The sequence below is a fragment of the Rhinatrema bivittatum genome, chromosome 2, assembly GCF_901001135.1.
Source record: "Rhinatrema bivittatum chromosome 2, aRhiBiv1.1, whole genome shotgun sequence".
NCBI classification, from domain to species: domain Eukaryota; kingdom Metazoa; phylum Chordata; class Amphibia; order Gymnophiona; family Rhinatrematidae; genus Rhinatrema; species Rhinatrema bivittatum.
In genome coordinates, this window is record NC_042616.1 from 357,223,711 (window position 1) to 357,244,823 (window position 21,113).

The following is a 21,113-nucleotide window of genomic DNA, read 5'->3' on the forward strand; positions in this document are numbered from 1 at the left end:
GGGTTAAAAGGGATAGTGAATCGCTGGTTGGACTTACGCGGCCAAATTGTGGGTACAAAGCGGGATAGAAGCAGGGTAACCGCAGCCGCCCTTTACTGAATCGGCCTGAAAATTCCATTATATTCTACTCCTCCATCTCCTTTCATATAGGTAAATATGTTATTTTAATTTTAGTTTAAATCTTTATTTCCCCTACCTTTCCTTTACTCTCTAGTTATAATGCTTCAATATGTTTCAATTGTATTCTGTTAAACATGTTCGATGTAAAGCGCCGCCACAGGCACTAGTTTCATGTTACGCTGTGAACCGATGTGATATCATTGATGAATGTCGGTATATAAAACTTTTAAATAAAAAAAAAAATAAAAAATAGGTAATCGCTACTAAAATTCTGGCTCTACCATACAATGAACCTCAACCTTGAAAAAAAAAAAAACCCATTTAACTTACATTTATGATGCCCCAATATAACATGTAAAAAAAAGCAGCAACAAGTGAGTATATGAATGCTTAAGGAAGACAAGTGAATTATGAGTATTTCTGAAAGATTAGTGAATGTTTCTGCAAAAAAAAGCTGATGTTTTGAGGACTGGAACTAGTGCACACGTTTTTTTACTTGGGATAATTAAACCACTTTTCAGTGTGCAACTAAGTGTACAATATATTTTTGTGTTTTTTTCTGTGAAATGAGCTATAAAACAATGAATTCCATAAAGATAAGTATTTTCTGAAATAATACATTAACAGTTTACATTTAACATTTCAGCTAGAGATGTTAAACAACAACTCTTGAAACAGATGGGATCAAATTTAGCTTTATGCAAAAAATTACTTACCAACAAAATTTCAATGGTACCAAGAATATACATGGCTCCCGCAAAAGTTGTGCCCAAGTAGAAACAGAGTCCTACTGCTCCACCAAATTCAGGGCCTAAAGACCTGGAAATCATATAGTATGAGCCTCCAGCTGTGGAACCAACAGAAAAAGAACAGACATTTCAAATAAATTTCAGTATTCAAATCACCATTATTCTCAGGTTTTTTATTTATCTTTTAAAAATATTATATTTAACGCCTAACAGAAAATATCTTCCTAAGCAATTTATAACATATTTCAAAACACAATATACAAAATTACAAAACATATAAAATCTAAATACATAACAGCTTCAAGACATCTAAACAAATGTTAGTCCTCTCTGCCAGGACTTTCTGTTTACTAAACAATTTCATTCATCAAGCAAGTTTTTAAGACTTTCCTAAATTTTAAGTCATCTATTTCTTCTCTCAAACTCAGTAGTAAATTGTTCCAAAGATTGGGAATCATTCTGGTAAAATGATCTAGCCTTCAGAAGGGCATGCTGAAACGTTTTGACATTCTGAACCCTCAAAAATCAGCCTTTCAGGGACCTTAAAATTCTATTAGGTTTATACCAACTAAGGCAATTCTTCAATTGCTGAGAACCAGTTCCTTTCAAGGTTTTAAAAGCCAGAGTCAGATTCTTAAACTTACACCTAGATCTCACCAGTAACCAATGTAAATCCAATAATAGTGGCTCTGCAAGGGGTCTTCTGGAACTTCTAGTTACTATGCAAGCCGTCGTGTTTTGAATAATCTGCAGCTTTCGGATAGTTCTGACAGACAATCCCAAAAATAAAGCATTGCAATAATGTATGATAGACTAAAGCGAAAACTACAGATCTCAATATCATCACATCCAAGAATGGTCTAAATTGTTTTTGATTCTCAAATAACATTTCCTCACAGAAGAGAAACATGTTTTTCTAAATTTAAAGATGAATCTAATTGTACTCCCCCTTTGGAAAAATCTCCACATCTATTCACTTCAATGGGAAATCAAATTTATTATTTCCCAAAAACAAAAATTTCCTTTTTCTTGGGATTCAACACCAATTTGCTACCTAATAGCCATTTTCTCACTGATTCCAAATAGGATAACAATTGTTCATAATCAGCTTCCCTATTTGGTCCCAAGGGCACAAGGATCTGGATATCATCCACATATACATACAGTCGATACCCAGCTTTCCGAATAATCCCACAGATACTGCTCATAAAAAATATTAAATAGTATTGGTGAGACAGAAGAGCCCTGTGGAACTCCAACTCTCACCTCAGTCACAAGAGAAAAATTATCCTCTCTGCCAAAACATTTTTTCAACCACTTTAAGACAAGAACACCAATACCTAATAATTCACAACATTCCAAAAGAAATTGGGGGTTTACCACATAAAATGCTTAAGAGAGATCCAACAAAACCAGTAATGCCCCTTTACCCTTATCAATTAATGGAAGAGCATCATCAAACAGAGAAACCAACAAGGTTTCCATACTAGAACCTCTTCTAAAGCCAGCCTGAGATGGATCTAAAAGTTCAGCTGATTCTAAAAAATCTGAAATGTTTATGAAAACTTTTAAACTAATGCATACTGGAAATAATGTCTTCTTTTCTTCTTATGGGAGGCTTAATCCACCTGCATTGGCCAGCATTCAAAACAGCTTAATGTCCCCAATGGGCTCAGATAGGAGATTATTATCATTGTACAGATTTCCAATCTCAGTCAAAAGGCTAAGAAACACTATCTTAAGTTCACGACTCAGACCTTCCATTTGATCTTTGTCAAACAAATACTGACAGGAGATCTATTTATGTTTTCATAGTCTAATATTTAGGGGCAATTTTTAAACTCATTCCATTGTGACACAGACCATATGTACATTTTTTTTATCTGTAAATGTTGCATCGATTTTCAATGCAAAAGTATACAAGTACTTTCACTTTAAAACTTGCCATGGATACAAAAGATCATCTGCAAACAAGTATAAATTTCCCTTAGGTTCCTCACAATGCTGGGAAATTATGTTGAAAAGAACCAGTTCCAGCATCAAGCCCTTAAGACTTTCATTTCAAAAGAGCAGTCCATTTACCACAACTTGCTGCATTTTTCCACACAATCAGTTCCTCACCCAATTTACAACTTTGTGACCTATTCTTCTGTCATCTACCAAAAAATGTCAAAGCAGTACTAAAACCCAGATAAACAATGTCCACTACACCTGTCTAACCACAGATATTGTCAATTCATTAAAGAAACCAATCAAGCCTGACAGATCCTCCCTTTCTAAAATCTGGTGTCTCTGGTGTACTGTGTTCTACTTGTTTCACGGAACTGAACTTTTTTCCATAGTTCTGTCCACTATTTAAGTTAGATTAACAGGTCTGTAGTTGTCCACTTCCTCATCGATTTTGTCTAGCAGGATCACATCTACCATCTTCCAGTCATTCTTAACCTCCATAGTCAGTGACAGGTTGAACAGAGCTCTGAAGGGTGCAGTCAAAACACTGAAATCAATTAGGATCCAAGGAAATAGACCATGGTGTCCCTTGGTCTACTCACTCTTGTTTAAGTACGTCAAGTACTTCCTTCTCTCTAATTTGTTTTGTAATTTATTTATTTATTTATTTAAAGATTTTTTTTATATACCGGGGCACGTTAAAAACATCACCCCGGTTCACAATATAACGTAACATAGCAACAAGCTTTACAATAATTTAATGTAATGTTGTAATAGTTTTGCATTTATCCATGCTGTCTACCAACTAAGATCTATCACCACCCCCTTCCTCTGTAAATTCCAGGCAAAAGAACGTATTTAAGATCTCTGTCTCTTAACATGTCTCTTCTTTACAAATCCCACCTCTCCCTTTATCTTAATATTCAAGCTGGGCATGGCAAGGCTGGAGTACAGGAACAACCAGGAACTCAGGAACAAGCAAGAACATAGGACAACCAGGAACAACATGCATTGCTACTAGGCAGGAGACCATTGTTTAAATAGCCTGGTGAGGCTGACGTCATTGAGAGGCACCGCTCAAGGTTTCCAGCCAGGGACCTATATTATGCGCCTAAGGGAAGGAAGTGGTTGGTGGAGATGGCAACGCTCTGCCTTGACAAGAGGCCTCCAGCAGCATCGGTCAGCAGTGCAGGTGAATTTGGCCATCTTATAATTCAACAATTATATAAGATAGGGATATTATGCCATACCTGCATTATGAGGCAAAAAAATTAAACTGAGTACACAATCCCCCTTCTTTTACCTCATACAAGGCTTCCTCTTCTGCTGGCAAGAGTTGGGAACTCCGCCAACATTGCAGTCTTGGGTTCCAAGACCCTCTTCCAGCTTCCTACTTACCCATGACCTGCTTCTTATGTGCTAGCCATGAATATACCGCTCTGATGATGCGCTAGCCAAGAAGGCCCCCAACCTATTTACAAATTTGTATCCCACATATATCCAGTGTTCAAAGCTCAGAAGCAACAACATGCCTGGATGCCTGGAATGTCCTTCTGGAGGAGGTGGTGAAGACAAGCTGTGAAAGAATTCAAAGGGGCATGGGCTAAACACTGTGGATCCCTAAAGGTTAGATGATGAAAATGAAGAAAAGAATGCATGGGGTAACTTGCTGGTGTGGCGGTTACTACCCTTAACCAATAAGTCTTTATACTCTTGAAGAAACTCCATCATTGCTGTCTGCTTCAATGGCAGGAGGAAAAGGGGCATTGGATTTGAACAGCAACCAATGAGGATCCTGACCATTACGGGCTGGGGAAACAAGTATGGAGGTAACTTGCTGATGCGGCGGTTACCATCCTTAACCAATAAGCCTGATACTTTGATGCAACTCTAATACTGCTCTCTGCGTCAATGGCAAGGCATAACGGTGAATTAGATTAAAACAGCAACCAACAAGGGCCCTGACTTTTATGGTCTGGGAAACTGATAAGCCTGTGGGTAACCTACACAGCGCAGCAGATACTAACATAGGCTTGCTTGGCAGACTGGATAGACCATTGGGTCCTTTTCTGCCATCATTTCTATGTTTCTATGTTACATGCTCATAAAATATGAAACTAAAATGAAAAACATAACATACTTGTATATCATCATAGAAAAGCTAGACCTTAATACCAAAAACAATTATAATCAATTTTATTTATTCATTTAAAAAACTGTATACCGCTTTTACAATGTTGTTGATCAAAACGTTTTACAGGGTAAAATATACATAATTATGATAACATAAGAACATAAAATCAAAGACACAAAGACATATTAAAGATAATATTCATAATCAAACAGGTAAATCATTACAAAATCATTGTGCCCATTAATTCAGAATGGGTGAGGCAATGCGAAGGAGAGGCTGGTATGTATTTAAGTGCCGAAGGGGTGTCTATAAATGATGAGCTTAGGAGGCTAAAACAGTATTAAATGCATTTGAAAAAAGGAAAGTTCGAGGGTTTTTTGTTTTTAAACTCTTTATGGTTGGTGATCTGCCTTAAATCATCAGGAATCGAGTTCCAGATTAATGGGCCAGCTACTGAAAAGGCGCTTTATCTGGTGATATCAAGTCTGGCAATGCATATTTTAGGGATTTGCAATAAGTTTTTATGCATTGAACGTAGATGCCTGTTGGGTTGATATATGCGAAGTTGTGTGCATAACCATGTAGATGAGTCGTTGTGTAACAAATAGTGTATGCTAGAGAGGATTTTATATCAAATTCTAAAATGGACTGATAACCAGTGTAAAGAATACAGGATTGGGGATATGTGATCCCTGTGAGAGGTGCCGGTCAGGACACGGGCTGCGGAGTTCTGGACTCATTTTAGGGTGCATATGGCATTATCATGTAGTCCAATTAGAAGTGCATTACAGTAGTCAAGTCCGCTGAAGATTAGGGATTGTAATATTGTGCGGACGTCATCTGGATGGAATGGAGAATGGAGACATTTCAGCATGTGAAGTTTGAAAAAATAATTTTTTACTATTGTAGAAATGTGATGAGACATGGATAGCCTGAAGTCTAATATAACGCCAAGGTTTTGCGCTTGAGAGACTATGGGAATTGAGGTACCATCTAGGTTAAGATGAGTTGGAGGGCTACAAGCGGATTGATGTATGCTGAATAGGTGTAGAATTTTGGTCTTAGAGCTATTGAATTTGAGACTGTTATGCGAGAGCCAGCTATTAAATGTTTTGATGTATAAGCATACCATAGACAGAGAATTAGGCCAAGAGTTGGTGTAGGGAATGAAAAATTGGATATCATCAGCGTAAATCTTGAATTGAATGCCTAGGTTGTTTAATAAGAACATATACACATGCCATACTGAGTTAGACCAAGGGTCTATCAAGCCCAGCATCCTGTTTCCAACAGTTGCCAATCCAGGCTATAAGTACCTGGCAAGTACTCAAAAACTAAGTCTATCCCATGCTATTGATGCAAGTAATAGCAGTGGCTATTTTCTAAGACAACTTGATTAATAGCAGGTAATGGCCTTCTCATCCTAGAACTTATCCAAACCTTTTTTAAACCCAGCTACACGAACTGCACTAACCACATCCCCTGGTAACAAATTCCAGAATTTTATTGTTCGTTGAGTGAAAAATAACTTTCTCCAAATAGTTTTAAATGTGCTACATGCTAACTTCATGGAGTGCCCCCTAGTCCTTCTGTTATCCGAAAGAGTAAATAACAGATTCACATTTACCCATTCTAGACCTCTCATGATTTTAAACACCTCTATCATATCCCCCCCTCAGCCATCTCTTCTCCAAGCTGAACAGTCCTAACCTCTTTAGTCTTTCCTCATAGGGGAGCAGTTCCATCCCCTTTATCATTTTGGTCGCCCTTCTCTGCATCTTCTCCATCACAACTATGTCTTTTTTGAGATGCGGCTACCAGAATTGTACACAGTTTTCAAGGAGCAGTCTCACCATGGAGCGATACAGAGGCATTATAACATTTTCTGTTTTATTCACTATTCCCTTCATAATAATTCCTAACATTCTGTTTGCTTTTTTGACTGCAGCAGCACACTAAGCCGATGATTTCAATGTATTATCCACTATGATGCCTAGATCTCTTTCTTGGGTGGTAGCTCCAAATATGGAACCTAACATCGTGTAACTATAGCATGGGTTATTTTTCCTTATATGCATCACCTTGCACTTATCCACATTAAATTTCATCTGTCATTTGGATACCCAATCTTCCAGTCTCGCAAGGTCATCCTGTAATTTATCACAATCCGTTTGTGATTTAACTATTGATATAATTTTGCATCTTCTGCAAATTTGATTACCTCACTCGTCGTATTCCTATCCAGATCATTTATAAATATATTGAAAAGCACAGGTCCCAGTACAGATCCCGAGGCACTCCACTGCCCACCCCCCTCCACTGAGAAAATTGTCCATTTAATCCTACTCTCTGTTTCCTACCTTTTAACCAGTTTGTAATCTATGAAAGGACATTTCCACCTATCCCATGACTTTTTACTTTTCCTAGAAGCCTCTCATGAGGAACTTTGTCAAATGCCTTCTGAAAATTCAAATACACTATATCTACCGGTTCACCTTTATCTACATGTTTATTAACCCCTTCAAAAAAGTAAAGCAGTTATGGGGATTATTCCTGGATGGAAGGCAGGGTTGGCTGACCCCATTCCTTTTACATTCTATGTGGCAAATCCAGTATTTACTAAAGCAGTGTAGTATCTGGAGCACTTAATCTTTGAACAAAGCAGTTGTGTGTTTTTTTTGTATGCGCTAACATGTTTACCAATGAAAGGTTGCATTATAATTAACTACTGTAGCATATATATGTGTAGGTCAGCAGAGAAGGTTTAAACCATAGACTTATGTTTGTAGCAATGAGGTAAGCTTTTTCTTACCTTTCTGCTTCTTGCTTGTTGAGCTACATAGAGATTCTTTTTCCTTTTAGCTGTGCAAATTAATTGAAGTGGGTGTTTTCCATTTCTTTCAGAGATAAAAGATGTGTCTAGTTAGCTCAATTGTTTATGCCTGTTCTAGTCTTGTGATGTAATTTTATTTTAAAGACTGAATCAACCTTTCTTCATATGTGAGCTTTTTAATTTTTACAGATTGACAAAGATAATGCCTGCTTTACCAAATTTATTTTTCCCTGTTGTTCCTTTTGAAGAGTGTAGCAGAAATAGAAGATCCTTGCAGTATACCTGAAGAGACTGTGTACCAGTCAGAGAAGTGAGGGCCAATGTTTATTTGGTAGGAGTGGTCAGTTAGAAAAGATCTAAACCAATTTAAGACTGTGTCTGTTAAACCATTGTATTGAAGCCTTGAGAGCAAAACTGAATGATCTAGAGTGTCAAATGCAGCTAATATATCTAATAACACTAATATGTAATCAGTGTTAGCATCGAAACCTCTAATTATTGTATCAAGTGAGGATAAGAGTAGGGTTTCAGTACTGTGGCCTTTACGAAACCTGTGCTGATTGGGGTGAAGGAGATCATTATCATTCAGATAATTTGTAAGCTGGTGCAGTACTATTGATTCAGTTAATTTTGCTAAAGTCATGAGAGAGGCTAGTGGACATAAATTAAGGTTTGCAATGTCATTTTTTTTTTTACTTAGGAATGGGTAAGACTGACGTTTGTTTGAAGAGAGTTGGACATACTCCAGTAGTAAGTGTACTGGTTCACAAGCTGTGAAAGCAAGTCACTTATTAGATTGGATGAAGTTTTTAAACAGTGACCTTGGCAGGGATCAAATGGTGACGAGGACATTTTTATTTTATGTAATATGCATGATATGGTGGCAGCCATCAACAACTGAAAAGTATGACCATGAGCAAACTACTGATTATGAGATGTTGTCTGGATATGGAAGATTTACAAAACTGTAGGAGATGTTACTAATTTTATTTTTAAAATGTGTAGCAATTTGATTACAAGGAGTATTATTAATTTTACAATTTATGAATTCTCTGGGAGTTAGGTATTTCACAATATTAAATAGAACAGAGAGGTTTCCATTTGAAGCATTGATTTTGATTTAGAAAAAAAAATTTTGGTGGTATTGATTTCATTCCTGTATTTTCTTAAGCAGCTAAAAAAGGAGATTTTTGCAGCAATGGTAGGAAAATTAGTTCTTACCTGTTTATTTTCGTTCCTGTAGTACCACGGATCAGTCCAGACAGTGGGTTGAGCCTCCTTTCCAGCAGGTGGAAACAGACTAAAACTTGAAGGATGCCCTATATCAGGACAGAGCCTATCAGGACAGCCTATCAGGACAGCCTATCAGGACAGAGCCTATCCTCTGTCAAAGCATAAAACAACAAACCCAAGAATAGGATCAAGCAAGTAACTGTAAAGCTCAATGGAGCAAATATAGAATAATGTAGAAAAACATGGTATACCTATACGCTCTTGCATCAACTTGGTATAAGAAAACGACCAAGGCTTCCGGTGTAATTGCTCAGTAATCTTGCACAAAGAAATATATGAAAATCTGCAGACCGCAAGAAAACAAGCTTCGAGAGGACAGAAGACAGACAGACAGGGAAGGGCGTCTGGACTGATCCGTGGTACTACAGGAACGAAAATTAACAGGTAAGAACTAATTTTTCTTTCCTGTACGTACCCGGATAAATCCAGACAGTGGGATGTACCAAAGCTTCCCTAAACTGGGTGGGACCGAGACAGTCCCGCTCAAAGCACTTGCCACCGAAAGGAACCGAATACCGGAGCGTGTACATCCAGACGGTAGTGCCGAGCAAAAGTGTGCAGAGACGTCCAAGTGGCAGCCCTGCAAATCTCCTGCGGGGAGACAAACTGACTCTCCGCCCACGAAGTAGCCTGAGAACGCAGGGAAAGCAAATGTTGCTTACCTGATGTAACAGGTGTTCTCACAGGACAGCAGGATGTTAGTCCTCACAAATGGGTGACATCGAGGATGGAGCCCACCACGGAAAACTTCTGTCAAAGTTTAAACAGAACTTTGACTGGCCCCTACTGGGCATGCCCAGCAAGGCACTGACCCTGCAGCCAGCAGGGGTCTCCCTTCAGTCTGATTTTCAAAGCTACAGGCAGTGCCTAGAAAGTAAAAACAAAACGAACCCAACACCGCGGGGTGGCGGGCGGGTTTCGTGAGGACTAACATCCTGCTGTCCTGTGAGAACACCTGTTACATCAGGTAAGCAACATTTGCTTTCTCACAGGACAAGCAGGATGGTTGTCCTCACAAATGGGTGAGTACCGAGCTGAGGATGTCCTGACTTGCACCAAATGCACCCAACGACGTGCAACAGGCAGTACAAGTGGGGTGGAATTTGGGAAAGGGCATCCGCACCCTACCGGGAAGGTGGAAGGGTGTTGGTACATCAGGTTGGAAAAAGGTTACGCAAGACAGATTGGCCGAAGATGGAGTCCTGTCTTCCAGCTTTGTCCAAACAATAGTGGGCTGCAAAGGTATGGAGGGAACTCCAGGTCGCAGCCCTGCAGATGTCAGGAAGCGGCACCGATCGAAGGTGTGCCACTGACGTCGCCATGGCCCTCACAGAGTGTGCTTTGACACGGTCTTGGAAAGGAATGCCAGCCTGCTCATAGCAGAAAGAAATGCAGTCCGCCAACCAGGAGGAAAGAGCCTGCTTACCCACAGGTTGTCCTAACTTGTTAGGATGGAAAGAGACGAATAATTGAGTGCTCTTCCTGTGAGAAACTGTACGGTCTAGGTAAAAGGCTAGAGCTCGTTTACAGTCTAGGGTATGCAGGGTCTGTTCTCCAGAGTTGGAGTGGGGCCTGGGAAAAAAGATAGGTAGTATAATGGATTGATTGATATGAAACTCAGAAACTACTTTAGGTAAAAATTTAGGGTGAGTGCGGAGTACCGCCCGGTCCTGCAGGAGTTTAGTGTAAGGCGGATAGGTAACTAGGGCCTGTAATTCACTAACCCTGCGAGCTGAAGTGATAGCCAAAAGGAATAACACTTTCCATGTGAGATACTTTAACTCACAGGAGTGCAGAGGTTCGAAAGGAGGTTTCATTAGACGACCAAGAACCAGATTAAGGTCCCAGGATGGGGCCGGAGGCCGTAAGGGTGGCTTCAGATGGAGCAAGCCTTTAAGAAAACGTGTTACTAGGGGTTGTACTGAAATAGGGACACCCTGTACACCTTTATGGAAGGCGGCTACCGCACTGACATGCATCCTAATGGAAGAGGTTTTAAGACCTGATTCAGAGAGATGCCATAAATAGTCCAAGAATTTGGAAATTGGACAGGAAAGGGGATCAAGGGACTGAGAAGTGCACCATGATGTGTACCTTTTCCATTTGTATGAGTAAGACTTTCTTGTGGAAGGCTTTCGTGAAGCTATCAGGACTCGAGAAACGGAATCTGAAAGGTTGAAAGGCTGAAGGACTAACCTTTCAACATCCATGCCGTCAGGGACAAGGCTTGGAGGTTGGGATGGAGGAGGCATCCGTCGTTTTGAGTGAGCAGATGCGGGTCCTTTCCCAGAGGAATGTGCCTGCGGATGGAGAGATCCTGGAGTATTGGAAACCATACTTGGCGTGGCCAGTAAGGTGCTATCAGGATCATGGTTCCTCCGTCCTGGCGTAGCTTCACGAGAGTCTTTGACACAAGAGGAAGTGGGGGGAATGCGTAGAGCAGACCGGTTGTCCACTTGAGGGAGAATGCATCCCTCGGCCGAGAGTTCTGGCTCCGAATGAGAGAGCAGTAATCGTCCACTTTGTGGTTCTGAGGGGACGCAAAGAGGTCTATGCGGGGAGAACCCCACTTGTGAAACAGAGAGGTCGCTACCAGAGGATCGAGTGACCACTCGTGCGGTCGGAAGACACGGCTCAGCCGGTCTGCCAATACATTGTCTACTCCCGGCAGGTAAGTGGCCCTGAGGTACATAGAGTGGGAGAGAGCTTCCGTCCAGATCTGCGCAGCTTCCTGACACAGAAGGAAGGAGCCTGTGCCTCCCTGCTTGTTTATGTACCACATGGCCACTTGGTTGTCCGTCTGGATTAAGATTATCTGATGAAAGAGATGATCTTTGAAAGTGCGGAGCGCATAGCGGATTGCTCGAAGTTCCAGGAAATTGATCTGGTGTTCGGCTTCCTCGTTGGACCATAACCCTTGGGTTTGAAAATTGTCCACATGGGCCCCCCAACCGATGTGGGAAGCGTCGGTGGTTAGGATAACTTGCGGATCCGGTGGAAGAAAGGGTAAGCCCTGAAGGAGGTTGACCTGAGTCGTCCACCAAGTTAAGGATAGGCGCAGCGCTTGTGTGACTGTGATTATGGAGGACAGAGGCTGAAAAGCTTGAATCCATTGTTGTCGTAGAGTCCATTGTGTTACCCTCATGGCTAGTCTGGTCATGGGAGTGACTTGAACCGAGGATGCCATGTGTCCTAGGAGAACTAGGAATTGGCGAGCTGTGGCAGTGTTTTGAGACTGGAGCTGGTGAGCTAGGGACATGAGAGTTTGGACCCGTTGTAGCGGAAGGTAGGCCTTTGCCTGTAAGGTGTCCAAGTCTGCCCCAATGAAAGATAAGGTTTGAGATGGGACGAAGCAAGATTTCTCGTAATTGACAAGAAACCCTAAGGAAAGGAGTGTGTTGATTGTCAATTGTAGGGAGGACCGGGCAATCTGAGGGGTGGAGGCCCTGATCAGCCAGTCGTCCAGATAGGGGTATACGTGGACACCTTCCTTCCTGAGGAATGCTGCTACAACTACGAGGCATTTGGTGAAGACCCGTGGAGCAGATGCCAGACCGAAAGGCAGTACTCGGTATTGATAATGGTCGCGGCCTACGAGAAACCGCAGATATTTGCGATGGGATTGTGTTATCGCAATATGGGTATAAGCTTCCTTGAGGTCGAGGGAGCACAGCCAATCCCCTTTCTGCAGCAGAGGGAGTAACGTGCCCAGGGTTACCATCTTGAACTTTTCTTTTTGCAGATACTTGTTGAGGGCTCGAAGGTCTAAAATTGGACGTAGCCCTCCTGATTTCTTTGGAATTAGGAAGTATCTGGAATAGAATCCCTTGCCTCGTTGAGAGGGAGGAACGGGTTCTATAGCATTTGATTGCAGAAGAAGAGATACTTCCTGTTGTAATTGAGCCAAATGGCTGGATAGACTCCACGCTTGAAGCGGCGGGGAGTCTGCCGGAAGAGTTATGAAATTGAGGTGGTAACCCTGTGCGATAATCGCCAGCACCCACTGGTCTGAGGTAATCCGTATCCAATGCTGTAGAAAGTGGCACAGACGACCCCCTACAGGGATGTGGGGGAGTGGGATATGGCATGTGCTCCGAGTCGGGAAGTCAAAGGCCTGCCGCAGGCCCGGGGGGTGGGGCTACAGCAGGTCTTTGTTTCCGAGGTTGGCGCGGCTGAGGTCTGGTGGAGGATCGAGCCGGACGAGGCCTAGTCGACGGAGGGTAATAACGACGTGGCCGAAAGAATGACTTTTTGGAGTCCTTCTTAGGTGGTGGTTTGGAGGATACCTCAGATGGAACAGACGAAAGTTGTTTCAACGTCTCGTGGTGATCCTTCAATTCCGCCACAATTTGTTGAATCTGTTCTCCGAACAGATTATCCCCTAAGCAGGGTAAATCGGCTAGACGATCCTGAACCTCTGGGCGAAGGTTGGATGATTTTAACCAAGCCCAACGTCTGGCTGAGATGGCAGTAGCTGAGACTTTCGTGGAAGCATCGAAGATATCGTAGGCCGTTCGGATCTCGTGCTTCCCAGCTTCAAATCCTTTGTGAAGGAGGGCTTGAAGCTGTGGCTGGTATTGGTCCGGTAAGGTGTCAGCGTAGTCCTGCATTTGTTTAAGGATAGCTCTGTTGTACTGAGTCATATAAAGTTGGTATGAAGCTATACGAGATATCAACATAGCCCCATGATACACTTTCCTTCCCACACTATCAAGAAATTGGTTGTCCTTGATAGGGGGAGTGGAAGAGTGTGGCTTTAAACGCTTGGCTTTCTTTTGCGCAGACTCAACTACAACAGAGCGATGATCCAGTTGAGACTTCTGAAATCCTGGTGCTGACTGAACGAGGTAGGTTGAGTCAGCTTTTTTATTGACTGGTGACACAGATGAAGGTGATTCCCAGTTTTTCTTTAAAAGATCCAGAAATACTTGGTGAATGGGGATGGAAGCGATGATCTTGGGGGCATCCAGAAATTGGAGCAGCTCCATCATTTGGTGCCTGTCATCGGTCTCAGATTGCAGCTGAAAAGGCACAACTTCTGACATCTCCTTTACAAAATTTATAAAGGAGAGATCTTCAGGAGGAGATCGTTTTCTACTCTCTGTAGGAGATGGTGGGGATGGTAAATCTGTATCTGAAGATGAATCATCACCCCAGGTATCATAAGGGTCATGTAAGGTTTGCTGTCCTGAAGGACCTGGTAGAGGATCCAAAGGCATCGATGGAACCGGTGCTGCAAGCGGAACAGTGAACGGCATCGAGGGCTTCGGGGCCACCGATGGAATCGGTGCCGATCTTGGAATCGATGGAGCCGAAGGATAAATCGGTGGAAAGGTATGTGAAGGCACCGATGGAACGACACCGGACGGAGGAATCCGGAACGGTGTTTCTCCTGTCGATGAATGTCCTTCCGGAGATGATGGTGTAGTCGGTGCTAATGAAATCACCGATGGAAGGGCGCGCATAAGTGCCTCCATACGATTTAGTATCGGTGCCAACGCTTCCACTATAGGCTCGGTGGTCGGTTCCATCCTCGGTGGCAGAGTCGGTGCTGAGGTCGGTGCCTGAGGCGGTGCCGGAATCGGTGCCGGAGGCGGTGCCGGTGGAGGCTGGAATCTTCGCATCGCATTCTCGATGGCCTCCTGGACCAGCCGGTCCAGTTCTGCCCGGAGACCAGGGGTAAGCATACCCGGCTCGACGGGAGAGGGAGGCTGAGGCAGGGCCGGAGGGACCACCGTAACCGGTGGGATCACGGCCCCCGCACCCCGGGAGGGTGAGGGTTTCCTCGGTGCCTGCGAACGAGACGTGGACGGTGCCAGGTCCGACCGAGGCTTTTTCTTCGGTGGCTCGGCCTGTTCAGAGGTCGATGGTTGCGGATCCTCGACGGGCCGAGACTTATGCCGTCGATGGCGATGCTTATCCTTCCGATCTCCTCGGTCATCCGGGGAGGGGACAGGAGTCGACGGCCGAGAAGTCATCGATGGTGGACGGTCACCGGCGGGTTGGCGATGGTGGTGCAACTTCGACGGTGCCGGTTCCGATGACGTCGATGCTATCGATGGCGTTGGGGTGGGTGCATGGAAGAGGAGCCCCATCTTCTCCATCCTGGCTTTGCGACCCTTAGGTGTCATTAAGGCACATTTGGTGCAAGTCAGGACATCATGCTCACTACCCAAACATAAAACACAAACCCTATGGGGGTCAGTGATGGACATAGTCCGGGTACAATCCGGACATCGACGGAACCCCGTCGCCATGGCTTAAGGCCAATTTAGGCGCGGGCTCAGTAAGTTCCCACAGGCCTCAAGGGCCAAAATCGACGGCCGCCGATTAAAAAAGGGAAAAAACTTACCGGTTTCCGCGAAAGTGACAAAAATTTGTCGAAGGGAGACCCCTGAGGGGCAAATTTTCTTCGGATAGAAAAAAAACCGAATTCCTGTCAGGAACGTGGTAAGAGAGCTCCTTTCACCGCGTGGCAACTGCTGCGCGGAAAAAAGAAGACTGAAGGGAGACCCCTGCTGGCTGCAGGGTCAGTGCCTTGCTGGGCATGCCCAGTAGGGGCCAGTCAAAGTTCTGTTTAAACTTTGACAGAAGTTTTCCGTGGTGGGCTCCATCCTCGATGTCACCCATTTGTGAGGACAACCATCCTGCTTGTCCTGTGAGAATGGGCTTTCAGACCCTCAGAAAGCGGACAACCTTGACAAAGGTACGCCGAGGAAATGGCTTCTTTCAACCAACGCGCAATCGTGGTCTTAGAAGCCTGCTTACCAGGGTTGGGACCACTCCAAAGGACGAAGAGATGGTCCGATACGCGGAAGTCATTAGTGACCTGGAGATAACGAAGCAAGATTCGTTTGACATCCAGCCGACGGAGGTCGCCACCAGCCGCACCCGCGACCTCCTCCGGAGAGAACGTGGGGAGTTCTACCGACTGGTTGACGTGAAAAGCGGAGACAGCCTTAGGTAAGAAGGAAGGAACCATCCTGAGAGAGACCCCGGAATCCAAAAAACGCAAGAAGGGCTCCCGACAGGACAGCGCCTGAAGCTCGGAAATACGGCGAGCAGAGGAAATAGAGACCAGAGAGACAGTCTTTAGAGTAAGATCCTTGAGCGTAGCGTGGCAAAGAGGCTCAAAGGGAGCCGCACAGAGAGCACGAAGGACTAGGTTGAGACTCCATGACGGACACGTGGCCCGAGAGGGAGGGCGGAGGTGTCTAACTCCCCTCAGGAAACGAATCACATCAGGGTGAGCTGCTAAGGCATGACCGTCCACCCGACACAGGAGAGAGCCGAGCGCAGAGACTTGAACGCGTAGAGAACTGAAGGAGAAGCCCTTAGAGAGACCCTTCTGAAGAAAAGAAAGAATCAAAGGAATCGAGGTGGAGCGTGCAGGGACACCCGCCTCCGTACACGCGGACTCAAAAACTTTCCAGATGCGCACATAGGGCATGGAAGTCGATTGCTTCCGGGCTCGCAGCAGGGTGGAGATGACCTCCTCCCTATAACCTTTGCGCCTCAGGCGACGCCGTTCAAAAGCCAGGCTGCAAGACAGAAGCGATCGGCCTGGTCGAAATATACAGGCCCCTGCCGGAGGAGACGAGGAAGATGACCGAGGCGCAGGGGCCCGTCCACCGCTAGATTGATGAGATCCGCGAACCACGGCCTTCGTGGCCACTCGGGAGCGACGAGAATCACCAGTCCCCGGTGCAGTTCGATTCTCCTGAGAACTTTCCCCACCAGTGGCCACAGGGGAAACACGTACAGAAGGACGTCCGCTGACCAAGGTAGAGCCAGAGCATCCACGCCCTCTGCGCCATGCTCCCTCCAGTGGCTGAAGAACCGATTGGCCTTGGCATTGCGCAGAGTCGCCATGAGGTCGAGGTGAGGAGGACCCCACTTGTTCACTATCAGAGCCATGGCCGCATCCGAGAGCTCCCACTCTCCCGGATCGAGCGACTGCCGGCTGAGGAAGTCGGCTTGAACATTGTCTTTTCCGGCGATGTGAGAGGCCGCAAGGCACTGTAGGTGACGCTCTGCCCAAGCGAGGAGACGGCTGGCTTCTAAGGCTACCAGGGGACTGCGAGTGCCCCCTTGGCAATTGATGTAGGCGACTGTGGTGGAGTTGTCGAACAGGACTCGTACCGCCTTGTCGTGGATCAGGGGAAGGAACTCCTGAAGAGCCAGGCGGACCGCCAAAGTTTCCAGTCGATTGATGTGCCAGCGCGACTGAGTCTGCGACCATGTTCCCTGGGTGGACTGAGAAAGGCAGACCGCACCCCAGCCCAACAGGCTGTCATCCGTGGTCACTATCGTCCACTGTGGAGCTTGAAGAGGCATTCCTTGCAGAAGTTGAGGAAGAGACAGCCACCACTGTAATTCGTCGGCAGTAGAATCCAAGAACGGAAGGACTACGTGGAACTGCTCCGACACTGGCTGCCAACGGGACAGCAAAGCTTTCTGTAATGGACGCATATGAGCAAAAGCCCAGGGGACAAGGTCGATGGTAGAAGCCATAGATCCCAGGACTTGGAGATAATCCCAGGCTGTCGGGGAAGGTAGGACAATCAAAGTCTGGACCTGATCGATCAGCTTGAGGGCTCGCGCCCGAGATAAGACAACCTTGCTTACTCGGGTGTCGAAGTGGGCTCCCAGAGCCCACTTCGACATTCCAGGCATCCACCATCCTCCTGGGAGGGCTGAAGCTTGCTCTTGGAAAAGTTCACTATCCACCCGAGAGAGGCAAGGAGCTCCAAGACGCGATCCACCGCCCACCGGCAAGAGGTCTCCGACTTGGCCCTGATGAGCCAATCGTCCAGATAGGGATGGACGAGAATCCCCTCCCGGCGCAAGGCCGCCGCTACTACCACCATGACCTTCGTGAAGGTGCGAGGAGAGGTCGCGAGGCCGAAGGGGAGAGCTTGAAACTGGAAGTCCTGGTTGAGAATGTGGAATCGGAGATACTTCTGATAGTCGCGGTGAATGGGAATATGAAAATAAGCTTCTGCGAGATCGAGGTAAGCAAGGAACTCTCCGGGGCGGACCGCCGCAATGACCGCCCGCAGGGTTTCCATGCGGAAGTGGGGGATCTTGAGAGCCCGATTGACCCTCTTGAGGTCCAATATTGGGCTGAAGGACCCGTCCTTTTTGGGCACGGTGAAGTAAATAGAATACTGGCCGGCACCAATTTCCCTTTCCGGGACTGGGATCACAGATCCCAGATCCAGAAGCTTGGAGAGAGTCTGGACCACCGCGTCTCTCTTGGCCCAGCCGCAAGGCGAGAAAAGAAAGAGATCTGGAAGTTCCATGACTAGGTCGAAAGAGTACCCGTCTCTGATAATGTCGAGGACCCACTGATCCGACGTGATCTTGACCCATTCCTCGAAGAATAGGGAGAGGCGTCCGCCGAGGTAAGGAACAGAGGAATGGGTCGGCTGAACTTCATTGCGTGGCAGGTTTAGCGGTGGCACGCACGGGCTGGCCCTTGCGAAAGGGCCGTCTGCCACGAAAGGACTGCGACCAGGACTGCGCACAAAAAGACCCCCATTGCAGAACCGCCCCGCTCCCGAGAAGCGAAGTGACGCTGGCCCCTGAAGCGAGAGGCCGCGAAGGATCGGGAAGACTTAGGGCGGTCCTCTGGGAGCTTATGGACCTTGTTGTCAGCCAAGGAGTTCATAAGCTTAAACATGCAAAAATAGAAACATAGAAATGACAGCAGAAGACGACCAAACGGCCCATCCAGTCTGCCCAGCAAGCTTTGCATTTTTTTTCTCATACTTATCTGTTTCTCTTGGTTCTTAGTAACCTTTTGGTTCTATTTCCCTTCTACCCCCACCATTAATGCAGCGAGCAGTGTTGGAACCGCATCTAAGTGAAATATCTAGCTTAATTAGTTAGGGTAGTAACCACCGCAATAAGCAAGCTACACCCATGCTTATTTGTTTACCCTATGTAATTCAGTCCTTGTTGGTTGTCTGTATATAGATCCACTTTTCTTCATTCCCCCTGCCGTTGAAGGATATGCCGTTGAAGGATATGCGTGAAGTATCGGTCTTTCTCCCCTGCTATTGAAGCAGAGAGCTATGCTGGATATGCGTGAAGTATCGGTCTTTCTCCCCTGCCGTTGAAGCAGAGAGTTATGCTGGATATGCATTGAAAGTGAAGTATCAGGCTTATTTGGTTTGGGGTAGTAACCGCCGTAACAAGCAAGCTACTCTCCGCTTTTTGTGAATGCAATCCTTTTTTCCACATTTCCTCTTGTCGTTTAAGCTTAGAGCAATGTTGGAGTTGCATTAACCATGTGTATGTATATTGAATAAGGGTATTATCTCCAGGCATTAGCCGTCATACCCGAAAGCCACCCACTCTTCATTCACATCCTCTAGACTTTATGGATCCACAGTGTTTATCCCACACCCCTTTGAAGTCCTTCACAGTTCTGGTCTTCACCACTTCCTCCGGAAGGGCATTCCAGGCATCCACCATCCTCTCCGTGAAGAAATACTTCCTGACATTGGTTCTGAGTCTTCCTCCCTGGAGCTTCAAATCGTGACCTCTGGTTCTGTTGATTTTTTTTCCCGACTGAAAAGGTTTAATGTTGTCTTTGGATCATTAAACCCTTTCAAGTATCTGAAAGTCTGTATCATATCACCTCTGCACCTCCTTTCCTCCAGGGTATACATATTTAGATTCTTCAATCTCTCCTCACAAGTCATTCGATGAAGACCTTCCACCTTTTTGGTCGCTCTTCTCTGGACCGCCTCCATCTTGTCTCTGTCTCTTTGGAGATACGGTCTCCAGAACTGAACACAGTACTCCAGGTGAGGCCTCACCAAGGACCTGTACAAGGGGATAATCACTTCCCTTCTTTAACCGCTGTAATACTCAACCATGTTCTAACCTCGTTAAGCAACCTATCTTGTAAATACTGATACGTTCCTTGTACCTTTTCAGCTGCTGTCTTTCCTCCTTTACCTCTCTCCCCCCTCTCCCCCCCCCCCTTTTTTCACTCCTGCTCCATTCCCCCACTCCCTGTTTTTTGTAATTTCCTCCTTTCTCAAGTTTATTGTAAACCGGCGTGATGTGCTTGCACGAACACCGGTATATTAAAAGCTGTTAAATAAATAAAAATAAATATTCCTCTCTCTATGCAGCCCAGCATTCTTCTGGCTTTTGTTATCGCCTTGTCACATTGTTTCGCCGACTTCAGATCATTAGACACCATCACCCAATGTCTCTCTCCTGCTCCGTGCACATCAGGCTTTCTCCCCCCATCGAATACAGTTCATTCGGATTTCCATTCCCCATATGCATGACTCTGCACTTCTTGGCATTGAATCTCAGCTGCCATATCTTCGACCACTCTTCCAGCTTCCTTAAATCCCGTCTCATTCTCTCCACTCCTTCCGGCGTGTCCACTCTGTTGCAGATCTTAGTGTCATCTGCAAAAAGACAAACCTTACCTTCTATCCCGTTTGCAATATCACTCACAAAGATATTGAGAACAGGACCGGTCCCAACATGGATCCTTGCGGTACACCGCTTAAAACCGCTCTCTCTTCAGAGAGAGTTCCATTTACCATCCCACATTGTCTTCTGTCCGTCAACCAGTTTGCAATCCAGGCCACCACCTCGGCACTCACTCCTAAGCTTCTCATTTTATTCACCAATCTCCTGTGCGGGACCGTATCAAAAGCTTTGCTGAAATTCAAGTAGATGACATCGAGTGCTCCTCCTCGATCCAATTCCTAGGTTACCCAGTCAAAAAAGTCAATCAGATTTGTCTGACAGGATCTTCCCCTGGTGAATCCATGCTGCCTCTGGTCCATCAATTCTCCCGACTGTAGATAGTTCACTATTCTCGCTTTCAATAGTGACTCCATTACTTTTCCCACCACCGAAGTGAGGCTAACCGGTCTGTAGTTACCAGCCTCTTCTCTGTTCCCACTCTTGTGAAGCGGGACCACCACCGCTCTTCTCCAATCACTCAGCACCACTCCCGTTTCTAGGGATCTGTTGAACAGGTCACACAGTGGAC

General features: G+C 45.4%; 1 protein-coding gene across 3 annotated transcripts in view; it reads right to left on the reverse strand.

Annotated features, from left to right (window-relative positions):
* SLC12A7 (solute carrier family 12 member 7) overlaps positions 1-21,113 on the reverse strand; it is a 485,337-nt gene that overhangs the window by 386,571 nt on the left and 77,653 nt on the right. For all 3 annotated transcript variants that reach the window (XM_029589924.1, XM_029589923.1, XM_029589925.1), the window contains exon 6: positions 837-967. In XM_029589924.1, coding sequence (XP_029445784.1) covers positions 837-967 — 131 coding nt within the window. The remainder of the gene's footprint in view (positions 1-836; positions 968-21,113) is intronic.